Raw genomic sequence first — 17,388 nt, 5'->3', positions numbered from 1 at the left:
ATAACCGATGACCGAGCGAGACGTAATTGTCGAACGGCGACAAACGGTGGCGCGGGTAAGTCCGCCGCCGAATGTCCCTCGACGAGTACGAGGACTACGATGAGGATGAGGAACGCGTTCGCGTGCTGGAGGCTCGCGAGAATCGCAAAGCACAGGCTTTTACCTCCTTCTCCTCCTACTCCTACCATTCCGTGGATTTCGTCGTCGTTCGGCCGACAACGGACCGACGGGTCAGCGCTACGGATGACCTCGTCCGCCGACGACGATCTTACAGGTCAGGGTGCCTCGCGTGTTATTCGTGCCTCGACTATCCGACAGGTGCATATTATTATTACATATATATATTATATTGTATATTACGACTGTATGATATGTATCGCGCTTTGTCAACTTTACATCTTTTATCCCATTTGTGTCGCACGCGTTCCTTCTTCGCTCGCCACAAGCTTCGAGTCTTCGAATTCGAGCTTCGATTCCAAGCGATTCGATCCCTTCTTTTCTCTCTAACCTCTTTTTTTTCTACCCGCTTTCATGTGGTCGCACAATTGCCAAATTTTCTAAATTATTTTTAGAAACGAATTTGCATTCGTATGTATGTGTATTTTTTTATTTTTTTGAAAAGAATACATATGTATATAAAAGAAGTAATTTTTTGATCGATTTTTTTTACAATATTAATTGAAATTCGTGACGGAGATATTCGATCGATGATACTATAATTATATATACGAGAATACGTGAGATAAATGATAAATACCGTCGATCAATTTTTATAAATAATTTTCTAGTTGATATATTTGCTTGTCGAGCCACCATATTTTCTTCATCCATATTTAATTATATTATTAAGCGGGGAGCACACACAGAAACTTGCATAAGCGTATGCATAAGAAATTTGATTGGTCCATAAACGTATGCATAAGAAAATAAACCAATCAAATTTCTTATGCATACGCTTATGCGCCTATGCAAGTTGTGTGCTCCCCGCTTTAAGCCCATTGCACGTACAAAAATTTGAGTCGTAATCGTAAAGCCGTAAGCAAATCGTCCAATCATAGAGAAGAATTATCATAACGTAATAAGAATGCTTGACTGTGATTGGACGATTTGCTTACAGCCTTACTATTACGACTAAAATTTTTGTACGTGCAATGGCCTTGTAAAGGACAGTCTACAATGGCAGTAAGCATTATGAAATGGGAATTGCCCATTTCGTTACTCCCGGTCTTTACATCCATTAAAAACAGTATACTCTCTATTCCTACAGCCTTGTTATTGCCATTGTATACTGTTTTTAGTGGATGTAAAGACCGGGAGTAACGAAATGGGAATACTGCTTACTGCCATTGTAGACTAGGCTTTACAGTTATGTTATGTATATATGTATACGTGTGGAATGTATCGATTGGCAACACTTTGATCGGTATTTCTGACTAGGAGTATGTTCCATTTGACGCTGGAAAAGTTTCGAATCGATAAACTAATCGAGACGAAAGATTTCTTTGCTCCGATTAGCCAATCAAACGTCTCGAAATTTTTCGCAGCACGCATTCCTGATGCGCATTTACGAACAGACTGTGATCGCGAAGTTAGCTATATACATACATAATATACTTCACAAATTATCAATTCTATTCTTATCTTCACGATATTATCACAATTAGTTTTATCCAATCGTAAAAATCACGTTTTTTTCCCATCCGAATTCGAGCTGTCGTAGATAGGGTTTTTCTTTGATCTACTATTTTGGATTGGCACACCTGCGGCCGAATATATCCTAGTTCGGTGAATTGATCGCAGTACGCAGTGAATCTGCATCGCGCGAGGCGAGGTAACTGTGAGCCGTGAGGGTGCAACGATCTGTCAAATTTTCAGATGATAGATCGCAGTGTCGGTCAAACGGTTTTCGGAGTCATCAATTTTTATGACGTTCATCTTAAAAGTGTGCGATAATATAGACACTTGGCGGAAAGGTAATATACTTGAGAATGGAAGTTGTTAGATTTCATTTCTATACTATACATCATGTTGACGATTATTACACCATATGAGCACAAACGAATTGTTACCTCTTCCTTTCACACGTAAAATAACAATAAGTTAACAATAAGACGATCGAAGAACGGTTTAATATTTGTGCTTGTACAATGCGATAACGCCACGAAAATGATAACGCCACACGGGCGGTAACGCGCTGTGTGTAATATCTGCATTAATTATGAATTACAAAAGATGTGTAGATATATATATATATATGTATTTTTATTCTCATTTTATTATTAATTGCGTGGATATGCGAGAATAATTTTTATATTTATTCCAAACCGGAAAAATACATTGACATTGTTGAATACATAAGTCTCGTTTTTTTTTGCTTTATCATTTTTACGAGAAAAATTTGTGCAAAAGCATTGTTTGTATATCAATGTCATAAAAATTTACATTCTACATATATGACAATGCAGTATTCAAAACAGACGCGTCAGGTTTATTGACAGAAATAGCGTATAATAAAATCATTATGCAGATAACGTGGCAGATTTCTCATTAATAATTTTAATACATAATCTGCATTCTGCATCTGTGAACCAATCAACTATAATGAACAAATTTTTTATGTTATCGTCATTTATTATTTGGAGAGTTTCGTTAATGTTAAATTATTTATGATAAATCTTTTATTAATTCCTTCTTTTTCCAAAAATAGTATTATAAGTATTATAAGTGTTATATAACAAAAAATTTATTGAATGATTATATATAAATTGGATGTAAACTCTTTTTTTTTACAGCTAATTATGGAGCTCGAAAATTGTAATGCGCACGGAGATCAAAACACGAGGCCTAATACACCACAACAGGAAAATGATAGTGGTAGCAAAAAATGGTACCGGCAAGCCAGTCAAAGGTTAGTGTATGTGCATGTGTGTTTTTTCACATTCTATATATGTGTAATATATTATAATCTTTACCTTATTTATGTCGAAAAGTGGACAATGTTGGGACAAAAGTATCGAGATATTCATTTTAAATATTTAAAATCTATATACATACATATTGAAGAAAATAAATATCTAGAGATATAATAATATACATATATACATATATTTATAATTTATATATATCATGACTCGCGCAGGGCCGAGTTGTGCCTGTCAATTTTTAATAACGTTTAATGTGCGTAAAAAACTTTTACATAAGATTAAAAATTAATTGATGACAGAAAGACAGTAAAGACGCAGTAATCGGTCAAGAGAATAGTTTTAAATTTTCTTACTATATTTAATTTATGAGATGCGTTCGATTAAGGAATGCTTTAGACGTGACAGCATATACATATATATATATATATATATGTATGTATATGTTGAATATATTTTTCATAGATTTTTTTATATGCGACCGTGTATTGTTGGACAGAATATATTTGCAACGCTTAAATCGATTACGAATTTATTTGAAGTAAGAACTTTGTTTCCGAATAATGAAATATTTTTCAAAAATATCCATATTCGTAAATTATAAATATAATTGTTTATGTTCACTCATACTTTATATGTATATACACCTTATATATTGTATACATATATCTTCTCCAAGCTCACACACAACACATATATAATCACAAATATACGTAGAATCTTTCATATACATTTATGAATGCTAATTATATATTTTAAAAAATTAAAATACATATTTTAAATACCGAGGTTAAAGCAGAGATTCAAAAGCTTTATATTTGCTCGATTAAAATTTATTATGAATTAATGCTTATTTAAACGTAATATCGTCAATACAATTTTAAATTATTTTCGGTCAAAGTTCGATTAATAGTCGAGAAGATGCCAGAGAAGAGTAGATTATATTAACTATGATAAGCAAACTTCTAAAATATACATATGCGCATTAATATTCATTCGTTCCAAGATTTGCGATAGCCTCAAAAAGCATACCAAGCCCACGCATTTTCAAAAGTGAAAATTTATATATGTATCGTACGAAAATAACTCGGTTAAACGATACACTTCGACCGCGATATATTTCGGGATTGTAAAAATATATTTGGCGCATCGCCTCTTACTCTCTACCCTAATATCTCCACGCAGTAAAATATAGATTTTATACACAAACATAATTGTAAGAAAGATGAAAATCTCAGCTGAAACTACACTCAAGTAAATATTTATTTGGAGGAAAAGCATAGAAAAAAATACACTTTTTAACTAATTAAAAAACTAGACATAAATAATTTCTTAAAGGCAACCTTTTTTATATCGAACCTTGAAACAAAATTTATTTCTGTACTGTGTAATTCAAATTCTCTGTTAAAAAATAATAAAATAATTATTTGATAAAAAAAAATGGTAAAAAATAATCAAATAATTGTTTGATAAAAAAATTGTAAAATTTATGGTAAAATTATGAAAATTAATAAAAGATTAATAAATTTCGAAATAACCCTTGTATAATTGAAAATAACGCAGAGGATACAAAGGCACAAGATTTTATACATTCTAGAATACACATTTGAACGCTTATGTCCATAGCCAATTTAGAAATATTTCTTTTTATTAGTTTTTCAAGGCCAAAGATAGCAAAACGCGTCTCTGTAAACGTTTATTACAGGAAACCTATTTTTGACTAGAGGAAACCTATTGTTGATTTCACTCTCGCTATAATCTCTCCTGATCTGAAAAAGACTGTCTCGACTTGGTGTTTCTGTATTAAAATCGTGGGGGTGTCACGTGAGTCGTTATTATCCTTCTTTCCTCATCGTTATTGTATACGCAAATGACCCCTGCGGCTGATCTGATGCGTTCTTATCGCTTTGCTGTGTCAGGCAGAGAAATAGATAGATAGAGAGAGAGAGAGAGAGAGAAAATAAGAGAAAGATTCGACGGCGCGGCTAAAGTTGTTGTTTCGTTCCGTCATTACAACATTGCCACTTGTACGGATCGGAGTATTTAAGAAAAGTACGGGATCAGCGATTGATTTTCGCGACACATTTCACTTGTTTGAAATTTCGGAAATCAGCGATTTGCACCGTCACTAATTCGCTATGAGTCGTCAAAACATTGGCGTGATCATCACGCCAGCGGACATCATCGCTCTAGGTAATTATCTTCTTTTTCGAATGCTGTTATATATGTAATATATGTAAGTCGCATTTTTTTTTTTTTTTTGCTAGGCATCTTTTGAGTTTTAGATTAAATGGCACGATGATTTAGAATGGCCACATTAATAATTTTAATTCGCTAATTACACTTGCTTTTTATACATTTTTGTTTAATACATCTTCGTAAATTTTTAATTAATATTAGAAAGTGATAAGCGAGATAAAATATTGCGGCAGAGAAAGAGTCGCGCATGATTCGGTGATAAATTTTTATTTTCTCTCGTGCGGTATAAAGAAATAAAAGACGAGATAGTCAAAAATATTTTTTACTTTTTTTAAAATTTATTAAATAGCAACTGTGTCTAATAACTGGTTAAAAAAATTCTGTTTCGATAAAATCCTATTTAAATGGCTAGCTACTGATCAAAGAGTATATGTAGATTATTTTATTGTAAGTTTACGTACGTAGTTTTATTTTTTATATACTAAAGTTGTTAAAAAAAGCATTTTCTGGTTAGAAAATAGCCAGAAACTAATCAGGCCAAACAGATTTCAATAAATGATAACTAGTTTATGCCTAGTCAAAACTCGGAATATTCTGCTTGTTATTTTCTAGCTAATAGACTTATATGTGTGTCTCGGCTATATATTTTAGCGTTAATTAAATTTTGAATCTACGATTGGTTATTTCTCTCTCGAGAGTCATAATTATATATCTTTATCTATAATATTAATTTTGCATAAAAGATTTGTCGCGCGCAAGTGAAATATAATTTAAACATTTAAAGCGATATATGGTACAACTACGAAGACGTTTGCGCATTAATCATTACACGACGATATTTTCCGATCGAGTTTGTGTTGGAATGCAACCTTACGTGTCCGATCGGAAAATACCAACGTATCCGATTGTAATGCACAATCGAGAGAATCTCAATCAGAAAACTGTTGTTGACGTCAACAGAAATTTTTCCATCTAAAGGCAGAGGTTTGTCAACTCTTAAAAAAAATTCCATATATCCGTAATGTCGTTAAAAATTATGACAAATCAATTGTCTAATTGTGTATAGATACGTAGATCTGACATATAGATATAGAAAGAAAAGAAGAATAAATTTAATGATGAAATATTATTGCTAATCTGTCTTTTACAATTAACTAAAGTCGCGATGCAATCGGACTTTGAGGTTGCGTTGGAAAACACAACACGCTATATATGCGATATAAAGAACGCTTAAAGAGATAAGCCGCGTGTAGAGAGATATCTTGCTAATTATCGATATACAAAATTATTATTTTTATTTCAATCGCGCTTCTTCGAAAGCGAATTGAAAAGTTCATTACAATGGGATAATAGTCCATAATCTGTAAAATTTATTTTGGATCCAAAAAAATAAGTATGAGATACACATAGTTTATTTATCTCTCTAACGCGAATCTTTCGCTTCATTGCAATTATAAAATTTAATTTTAAGTAATTGCATTCTAATAAGTAGACTTCAACTTCAAAGACTTACATTCTTTTTTCCATCAAAGATATAGTATTTTTATTATTACATCAGGATCTAGATTATAAAGAGGTATGCATTGACATTTTATGAATGGTGGGTTTACTTAATTATATTGCGAACTTTTTAATAAATAACGAAGACGACTCTCGAATTTTACGGTGTAGGAGCGAGAGTACGATTCCCGGATGACCCGAACGTATTTCCCGAGGAATCGATTCACCGTACCATGCTCGGCCTTAACGTAGGACTGACGAGGAACGATCGTAGCGATCAAGATCTGGATAGCTACAACGAGGGCATTTATGGCGCCCGCACTGATAAACGCGAATTGGGCCACAGGTAAATCTAGGATTCTCCATTAAGTGAGACAGAAGCGGATCAACTTCCGTGGTGTCTGTTTTATTAATATGTGACAAAGCAGCCTCGAGAGAATCGGGACATATTAGACGCGTAAGACCGGTGTTCACCTCGTGCAAACCTTTCGCCTTATTCCAATTATAGAATTTGGCCCCGGGTCAGTAATGTAGAGTTTTAAACCTAATTTTAACCCATTTTACTTCGCATTCCGCCCAAGATACCGTTACGTCTCATATTGTTGGACGTTACGCAGTACGATAGTGATACAATTTACCTTCTATATGCTATTGAAATCATTCAGCTTGAGCATAACTTACTCACAAAAATAATGACTTTTCGTTTTAATTATATCTCCATATATGCCGGTATGTTTCTCACGGAAGTTTTCTAAAATCTTGTCTCGCGAAGATATAAGATCTTAGTTTATATCGATGCATTTCTCGCAACCATATAGAATTAAAATTTCCTCGCACGAGGAAAGATAAGTTGCGACATTAATTTTTGCATAAAAAATATAGGTTTTTACATATTCCGAGAATACATCTCTCGGCAATGCACGCATATTTCAATAATCTTCAGTTCTTGTGTAATGTAGAAACTGACAATGAGATATATATATACATATATCTCGAGACTGATTATTGCTTCGAATTTGACATTCAAACTATTACTATAAAAATCAAACTTTACAAACTTTACTTTTATTATTGACATGTCCACGATTCAGCTATAGCAATGAAAGATTCTGTGATCTATAACTTAAAAAGGAATTTAATTTTAAAGTTAATTTTTAAAAAAAAGTTATTCGTTTTTACTCATACACACACACACACACACACATACATACATATATATTATATACTTTGTTTTGATAGTTTTTATGCAAGAAAGTTTTTTATATCTAATTCTTTATAAGATATATTCTTTATAAGTCCTTTGAAAATCGAACAAGTGAAAGATGTAAAATAAATGTTTTCAATTGACTATATACTTTTTAGAGATATAGTGATACCGGAAATGAGTCAAAATCACATTTAGAGAGAATAGATTAATCGCCATAAATTCGGGCATTCAATAGTATTATTAGATAATGAAGGGATGTCTTCTTACATGACGACAATACTTGACAATCTTTCGTATAATTTCATATTGCGTCACCGGCAGTTATTTCATTGCGTGTAATCATTTTCGACGTTGCTTTTATAATTCTCATGATTATCACCGTCATTTATTGGATGTTTAAAGAAATATATTTTTATAAACAAAAAAGTAATATATTAGTTCATCTCTCTCTCTCTCATGTCTCTGACAAAGTATTATATTAAAATTAAATTAGTAATAAAATTAATTTATTACTTAAAAAATTAAGAAAAGAAATAAACATTTACACACATGTACACTAAATACACTAATGTATACTTATTGTTAGAATTAACAAAATTAGCACTTTTTGATGAATTTATATATTTTAATTTGTATTTATGTATGATGTAACGAGGAAATTGACGACACTGTACGTAATGATTGGCTTTTAAAAAAATTATCTATAACGGTATTTCTCATTTTGTATTGCGTGTTTATCGTAATCCGCTGGGCCAAGAACTGTCAAGACGCGTTTATGAGAATTGCGCAAACAAATTTCTTTCGGTAAGTAGATAACGACAACTGACGTTGTAATGTAACCAAACAACCGTATTGCCTCATAAGAATGCGTCGCTATAATAAAGTAATATGTTTCTCTTATTGAAAGATTTTCTCTGCAGAACAATTAACATAGGTATATATATAAAACAATATTATATTAACAATCCCTGAGATTAAGAGATTGAGAATTCTATAATTGCGCAACTCTTATCAGACATATATTTTAAAAAAGGAAAAAATAATAGATATGTGCAGGCTGCTTCTAACAATTAGATCAGTTTATATTAATTCTCAGCAGATACATCTTTAAATTTAAATCATTTTCTTGTCTTTTTTTCAATTTTATAATCATTTTTTTATTTTATAATATATATATATATATATATAATCCTCTCCCTCCGTCTTCCTCTCTTTCTTTTTTTTATATGATATCATAAATTTGAGGAAGTTTAATCCCTCTTTTGCGGATTTTTGAAACATTATTACATATTAAACATTATTTTAAACATTATTACATTTTTTTTAAAGAAATTTGTTTTTCGAAAATTTTGATCATTATTGCTAAAGAAATATTTTTCTTAAAATATTAATGTACGTGCGGTCATTCGTTTGTCATAACTGTCTTTATCCATCACTAAATCGTCAACTTACCAACGCCTCGAGACTTATATGCAATGGGCACAACTTGTTTCGAGTTACTGACAGACATTTGTAGAGCAACATTGAAATCGCATATTAAATGCATGCATAATTCATTCATCCTTCCCATCGTACAACAAATTATTAATATTACTCTGTATACATTTTTATCACGTTTCAATTGATATTGTTTGAATAATGCTCAACTTAAATCTTTTCTTTTTTTTTTTTTTTTAAATTTGATTAAATGATATTCATTGAATATTTCGAGTTTAAAATTATATATTTGTGTTGATTATCAAATAAAGACATAAATTGCTCGAAAATTATTATCAAAATACGACGATACGGAGTAAACCGCGCTGTGTGACACTGAATAAATGATCAGTGAAAGTATACGATATACACTGTAACTTTCGTTTCAATATGAATGCAAAGTATCTGCTCTTGTGCAAAGTATCTGACCGATTTAACTAAAAATCTATATTATCGGAATGTGAGATAAAAGAAAGTCGTGCTAAGAACAATTAAATAAGTACTTCAATGAGAGATTACGCGAAATTGATCAACGGAATATACCTGTCTCTCGATATCTCTGCACATAGATATATAGATAGATGGATATGTGATACAAGATTGAATTGGCATCGATATCAGCTGCAATATACAAGAAATTGAAATGTAGTTCTGTGTTAAAAGAAATTTTAATGGCTTTATAAAAACATAACTTTAAGAAAAAAAATTAATTCTTCGTGTCCATTCTTCGAAATTATGTACATATATGAATTGCGTTATCGTTGCGTGTTTATATTTTTTTTATATCTTGAAAAATCCGAGAGATATTTTGTTATGTTGCATGATGACACTCATTTCTCATTACATGCTGTTGACATTTTATAATGTTACTTGTATATATTCTCGCCGTTAAGTACACAAGATATTCTATATATAATACTAAAGACTTTGTCGCCGTATTTAGCATTAAACACAACTATTTATTTCAAGTTTTTCCAAGATAACGCACTACGCGTATATATTATATATTCTTAATCTACATAATTACTTAACTATATACGATTAAATACATACGATAAGGAATATAAATAAACATAGATTTCTTGCGTGATATATATTTAGCCGCGTGCTGTCAATAAAATCAAATACGTATAATTTTTTATCGCGTACTCGCTTTATTCAAATTATTGTTGAACGAGTTAATCATTGGACTTTAAGTTTGTTCGATATATAAGTTGTACGTAAAATCGAAATCGACGATTTCAGCAAATCTAATATTAGACTGGGCCAACTTCTCACACGTGTACCAAGCACAAGGTGATATTGACTCACTTGGATAGATTTGCGTGAGTTGTTTTCGTATGTTATCGCTCCCTGCAAGATTCGCAAAATACCGTCTACATTGATAAAAGAACAAAGCCAAATCTCTTCTTTTATTATATACATATATCTCTCATTACTCATTATATACTCAGGTATCGGAGGAAAAAAAAGAAAGGGAAAACGCAGATAAAGAGACACGTGGCATCGATGCGCACCAAAACAATTATCGCTGCATATTATAATTAATATTTAATTTTAATTATTAGAATGTAATAAATCGATAAAAATTTTGAAGATTTGTAAAGATTACTTGATTTATTAATTAATTTATTTATTACTGATTGTTATTTACAAAGTAAAGAAGGAGAGGGAATTAAAATAATAAAAAATCTTTCAAAACTTTATGATAATAAAAGATTAAAAAATTAAATAAAATAAGGAGAGGACTTGTCTATATAATGAATATAAAATAATATTCAAAAAATAGGCTGTCGTCCTACTATTAATAAAATAAAAATATTTATAAAAATTCAAAATATTGTGATTTATAGGATAAAATATATATATAATAATAAGAATAAACTAAAATTAACGTTAATTAAGGGTAAAACATATAAGATAATAGTGGAGGATTTATTGTAACACATAGGCACACGATTCGTCGTAATTATGAGGTGAAGTACATTCCATGTACGTATACAGTCAAACACAGACACACACATACACATATTTCGTTCTAATCTAGCCCTCGGTAAAACTTGTACAACACTCGTGCACGCGATCGCACGTTAAATTTGGGGGAGGTTTGTGTCCGGAAGACGATGAATTAGCTCCCGTCGTTGCGTATTAATCGACTCCGACGACTCGCCACGAACCAGTTGACGTGTGGTCATTGAGCGGGCAACATCATCGTCGTTTTTCCGACAAAGCAGCGCCTTTCACACACGCACGCTGTCATTCTCTTCGATGTGTGCAACTTTTACCGTACTGTCATTGATATCGTGATAATTCGATCCGGATTGAAAGCATTCGTTAACCGAGTGTGAGTGTGTCATTTAAAAAGATTCGGAGAATGATCTACGTAACACATACCGAGAAAGTTTATCGTGAAAAAAAATTCCCTCGTGTGCATATACATCCTTCTTTTAACGTGCATACGCGTTTCTTTTACGTGCATAATGTAATTTTATCAGCTAGCTAGTGTCGTACGATGTTTTCTTTCCTTCGGTAGTTTTATCAACTTTTCGTTATATTATATTTCTCGTATATGTTGTTAAATTTTTATTTATTTATTTATTTTTTTTTTATTTTAAGTTTCTTTTGAATGTTTTAATTTCACATTGTACGATTGATTTCTTTAGTGATTTTTTTTATTGTATATGCATCACTGTGTTATGGCTGGATAACAAGAATGCAAAATCGATCATAAGGGTACCGATGATTAGTTGATATTTCGCGAAAAAATGTGGCTGAAGAATATGGGCGATGATGCCTCGCCAACTGTGAATTTTGTGAATCCGCGACATTGCGTGCAAAATGAGTAAGTTGTCCGTTTCATCATTTTTATTTATTAAAAATAGCAATTTCAAAGAAAAATAATTAACAAAAAAAAAAGATTCAACTATTATAAAATCAAGAAAAAAATTGACTAATATAAGTCGCTCCAGCGATTTCTCTCTCTCTCTCTCTCTCCGTTTCAATGCCTTTTGAAATAGATATATTTATATATATATATATATATTTGTGAATTAATAATTAATTAATTAATAATTTAAAACAAGAATCGAAACACAATTTTATTGTAATTATTGCATTATATAGGCTTTTTAACAATCACATTATATTCGCATAAATTGCACTTTCACTATTACGTCCGGCCTTGTGTTGACCTTATGATTTTCTATTATTAAAATTTTCAAGTATTCTACTCGTAAAGATTAAAGGTAAAAGAGAAATTCGAGGAATTGTAAACAATTATTTATAATCCGAATTATGAGACATGGAGAAATAAACTGTTCGTGTAGAATCGTATACACATTTGTGATCATAATGTTAATGTTATAAAAATATCGTCGCCAAGTTGATCTGTGCTTGAAGATTCTGATATATTTCAAAGTTGGATTGAGAAAGTGTGCATCGATAAAATGCATAACTTCCAAATTCCTCGAACAAGATAAGCAGCAAATTTTTGTCACACCTTACACGTTTCAAGATAATTAATTCAACAGGATTATACATTGAGAACACACGATTACTATATATAGTTTTACATGTGCATGAATTTTCAAAGCAGAATTCTTTGCGGAGGATAGATGACTGATTTCTTTAAGGGAAGTTTAGTTCAATACACACACTAGGCTAAACAAAAGTTATGCTGGACTTTCTCTCCTAATTACACGGACAATGAAATATTAGATAAAAAATTCAAAGATCATAAGATTAAATTAAAATTAACAAGTTTAAAATAAGTCCTTTGCGATCGTGATTTAAAGAGACTCATTTTATTACTTATTACTTATTATGTTACAAGGAAATTGAATTGAATTGTCAGAGTTGAATTGAATCGATAAAGAGAGAAAGAAGGAGAGAGAGAGAAAGAGAGAGTAAAAGAAAGATTAACCTTGGAGTATATGATGCTCTTTGGTACATAATAATTAATTTATTAAAGATTACAAATTTATTTTTGGAAGAAAAAAAGAGAAATTATTTATTACTCGATTATCAATATGTCGTTAATATATTTACACGACTTGTCAAATTTAATATATATAATCTTTCGTTTTAAATAGTATCGTAAGAAAATAAATGCTTCATACAAGCAGAGAAGCAATAGGCAAAGAACCGATTCCGATATTACCAAGGTTATCGTTTTTATATCAGCAGAAATATTTTGAGGAAATCGTGCTTCGCTCTGTCGCAACAATCGTCGCCAATGGATCCCGCCAAACTTTCTTCATTACATATTACATTAATCACGCACTCTTTAAATTATAATCAACGTAAATCGTAATTAATTTGTAACGTTTTTTTCAATCGGTAAATTTTGTTTGTTTGCAGAATCTTTGTCAACCGGAGTCTACACTTGGAGAACATTAAGTTTTATGGCTTTGACATGGATTACACATTAGCAGGTAATTATTTCTCGATAAATGTATCTTTTTTAAAAAATTAAAAAATTAAAATAAAAACTACGTTGTGCTGAACATTTTAGAGTATAAATCACCGCAGTACGAGCAATTGGGTTTTAATCTGCTTAAGGATCGTCTAGTGTCTTTGGGATATCCGCAGGAAATCAAGGCATTCGAATATGACCCTAGTTTTCCCGTTCGTGGATTATGGTTCGATACCTTATATGGGAATCTCTTGAAAGTAGATGCTTACGGAAACATCTTAGTTTGTGTTCATGGTTTCGAGTTCTTAAAACAGTAAGAGATAAAAATATTATATTTCTCTCTTTTTTTGTACAATTTGTGTTTTTTTATTCCTCACTTTCTGCTTGATTTGTTCTATTTTAGCTCTCAGGTCTATGAACTTTATCCAAACAAATTCCTACAATTAGATGAGTCTAGAGTTTATGTGCTCAATACGTTGTTCAATCTACCGGAAACCTATTTGCTAGCATGTCTAATAGACTTTTTCACAAACTCGCCGCAATTTACTCGAGAAAAAACTGGAGTGAAAGAAGGTGAGCTCACCATGAGCTTCAAAAGCATATTTCAGGATGTCAGAAGCGCGGTAGATTGGATCCACCTTCACGGTAATCTGAAAACGAAGACAATCGAGAATTTGGACGAGTATGCAAAGAAAGACGAGAGATTGCCCATGTTCCTTACGAGAATCCGAGAGAGCGGAGCGAAAGTATTTTTATTAACGAACAGTGATTATGTTTTCACGGACAAAATTATGACTTATTTGTTCGATTTTCCACACGGTGCAAGGGTATGTTTTCTCATTATATTTTATTACATTTTTTTAAATTGATTGTTTCATACGATTTAATGAAGTATGTATGGTTAAAAATTAATACTTTAAAGGATAATATAATAACGTTCCTAGAGCGACAAAGTTTATTTTATGACAGAAATGCGCGATACTACATGTGACTATACAAATATGCGAGTCAATCTTGACTTTTTAAAACTGTAATAAAAATGAATTTTTATCGCACCATTTATTTTTAAATTCTTATATCGTTGGTCCATTATATATATATCCATTGATACTTTATTTTTCTGTTATTAATAATATTTACAATGTCATTTTAGTGTTAAATAAATTTACATCCGCTAATAAAACTTTGAATCTTTATATCTTTATAGTTATATTGTATAACAACAACAAACTATTTTAAATAAGATCTCTGCATACGTTCATATAAAATCTCTTTTTATTATAAAAGAAATCTTTCCAACACAAACACTTTTTTTCATTCTTTTTCTTTTATGATGAAACATCCTATATATTACTCATAAAGTGCATTTTTGACATTTTCTCTCATTTTAGCCCGACGAACCGCATAGAAATTGGAACACATATTTTGATACAATTGTAGTAGATGCCAGAAAGCCATTGTTCTTCGGAGAAGGGACAATTTTGCGGCAAGTGAACACGAGGACGGGCGCTTTAAAACTTGGTACACATAAAGGACCACTTCACACAGGTAATGCATCGAACACTTCGATAAACGTAATTTAGAAAACTTTATTTGTGGCTATAAATAAAAATTTTATTATGTGATCACGTTTTGATTTTACTTAAAATAGGTGAAGTATATTCGGGAGGCTCTTGCGACGTGTTTACAGAATTAATTGGTGCAAAAGGAAAGGACGTGTTATATGTCGGTGATCATATATTTGGTGATATTTTAAAAAGTAAAAAAATAAGAGGCTGGAGAACATTTTTAATAGTCCCTGAATTGGTTCAAGAGTTACACGTTTGGACCGACAAATGTCAATTGTTTGCCGAATTACAAAATCTAGACGTTATGCTCGGAGAAATGTACAAGTGAGTGGCACGATTGATTATAAATCATTATCATTTATCAGAATAAGAAGAAATATAAACTTGTATGTGTTTTTATCGACGTCATATATTACTTTGTTCAGAAATTTAGACAGTAGTACAAAGGAAAAGCCAGATATCTCCAAGTTACGCGCATCTATAAGAGACGTCACGCACAAAATGGACTTGGCTTATGGCATGATGGGTTCCTTGTTTCGCAGTGGAAGTCGACAAACGTTTTTCAGCAGTCAAGTCGTAAGATATGCTGATTTGTACGCAGCGACTTTCTTGAATCTGATTTATTATCCCTTTTCGTATATGTTCAGAGCACCTGCTATGCTGGTAAGTTATAAACTTGGATGTACGATTTTTATCTCAAGATATACATATATGAAACAATTATAAATTTTATGTGTTATTATACTTTTAGATGCCGCATGAAAGTACAGTAGCACATGAACAGAGATTTGTCATGGAAACGCCAATGATCAGTCGTTCTAGAACGTTTAAATTGGCAGATGAAGAAGAAGAACATAATCGACCTTCTTCTGTAAGTAGGAGAATATCTCATTATCATGTGATAAATAGCCGATATTAATTGATCAGTGCAGGATTGTGTCTTAATAATGTATTTTCGAAATGTAATCTGTTGTATATTTTTGTGTGTTTAAGAAGAATTCGTATATGGATCATTTCAATAGTCAAATTCCACATGCAAGACCAGAAACGCCGCGTAATGTCACACATACGCACGATGAGGATTGCAGCGATGAAGATAGCGATTCACAGAAACAAGCCAATCAATTGAAAACATGTACAAGAAATGCAAATTGCAACTAAAGTAATGTTTTATTTCAGTTACGCAAGATGCTACTTTTCTCATCTCGAGTAACTGAAATCGACTGAAAAACGAATTGCATATAAAACGTAATATATAGCATATTAAGTAAGATATATCTTGTGTTTTAAAAATTATATAACATATGATGCTTTATGCTGTGTTAATAATATTTAGTTCTGAAAGTACATAAAAGTACACACGAAAATCTATATTTTTTAAACAACATGTTAACACAAAAATGAGATTTGATTGTATATATATATATATATATATATATATATATATATATATATATATATATACATAGAGAGATTATGTAAAAAAATAATTTCTTAATAAATTTAATACTTTTGTAGTTGTGAGGCGCACTCACATGACAGTTAGCGCACAAATGCTCATATTATGAAACATTCACATATTGAACTACACGATATATATTAGACTTTGTTAGTATTGTATATGCTGTATAATAACTTTACATTTTATTATAAAGACTAACGAGTATTATATTAAAAGAAATGTTAATATAGTAAGAAACATTGATGATATTAAATTGATTCTAAAATTAATTATACTAGCCCGTTCTTTTTATATGTAATATAAGCTTTTGAAGCTACACATGTGAGAAAGATGAAATGAAACGCGAGATGTAGCAAATCCCAAAGTAAACTGTGCAATTTAGGCTAGTATGTACAGAATGAAAATATACGATCATATTCTTTAAATTAATTAATTTTTAAATGATTAATTATATAATTATTCAAGAAATATTAGCTGTAATTAATTCTTCATAACAAATACCAATTATTAGACTATTGTATTACAAAATATTAGATAGGCCTTATGCTGAAAAAGGCTAAGAGAATATTCTATTTCTCTTTGTATACAATGTAAACTGTTATAGGATGTATAATAATGAAAAAAATGAAAAAATCAAATGT

General features: G+C 31.1%; 1 protein-coding gene across 9 annotated transcripts; it reads left to right on the top strand.

Moving 5' to 3' along the window:
- The first annotated feature begins 99 nt into the window (after positions 1-99).
- On the top strand, positions 100-17,385 carry Nt5b (5' nucleotidase B). Of its 9 annotated transcripts, none has more exons than XM_083033897.1 (10): positions 100-318; positions 2,793-2,908; positions 13,663-13,736; positions 13,817-14,030; positions 14,121-14,544; positions 15,109-15,265; positions 15,369-15,609; positions 15,711-15,948; positions 16,037-16,156; positions 16,282-17,385. In XM_083033897.1, the coding sequence occupies exons 1-10, from the start codon at positions 100-102 to the stop codon at positions 16,444-16,446; spliced, it is 1,968 nt and encodes a 655-aa protein (XP_082890023.1). In that variant the 3' UTR covers positions 16,447-17,385. The 9 variants fall into 9 exon arrangements, with proteins under 9 accessions (XP_082890023.1, XP_082890022.1, XP_082890028.1 ...); XM_083033896.1 differs by having other exon boundaries at positions 16,279-17,385; XM_083033902.1 differs by having other exon boundaries at positions 134-274; positions 16,279-17,385.
- Positions 17,386-17,388: the final 3 nt, after the last annotated feature.

Source organism: Prenolepis imparis, unplaced genomic scaffold (assembly GCF_030444845.1).
Source record: "Prenolepis imparis isolate NDT839.2.m4 unplaced genomic scaffold, iyPreImpa1.0 SCAF_3, whole genome shotgun sequence".
NCBI classification, from domain to species: domain Eukaryota; kingdom Metazoa; phylum Arthropoda; class Insecta; order Hymenoptera; family Formicidae; genus Prenolepis; species Prenolepis imparis.
This window is presented reverse-complemented; position numbering and strand designations above follow the sequence as displayed.

Coding starts and splice junctions, on each gene's coding strand:
- Nt5b (XM_083033896.1), top strand. CDS start 100: ATGAGGATGAGGAACGCGTTCGCGTGCTGGAGGCTCGCGAGAATCGCA. Junction 319..2,792: donor GTGCCTCGACTATCCGACAG/GTGCATATTATT, acceptor TTTTTTTTACAG/CTAATTATGGAGCTCGAAAA. Junction 14,545..15,108: donor ATTTTCCACACGGTGCAAGG/GTATGTTTTCTC, acceptor CTCTCATTTTAG/CCCGACGAACCGCATAGAAA.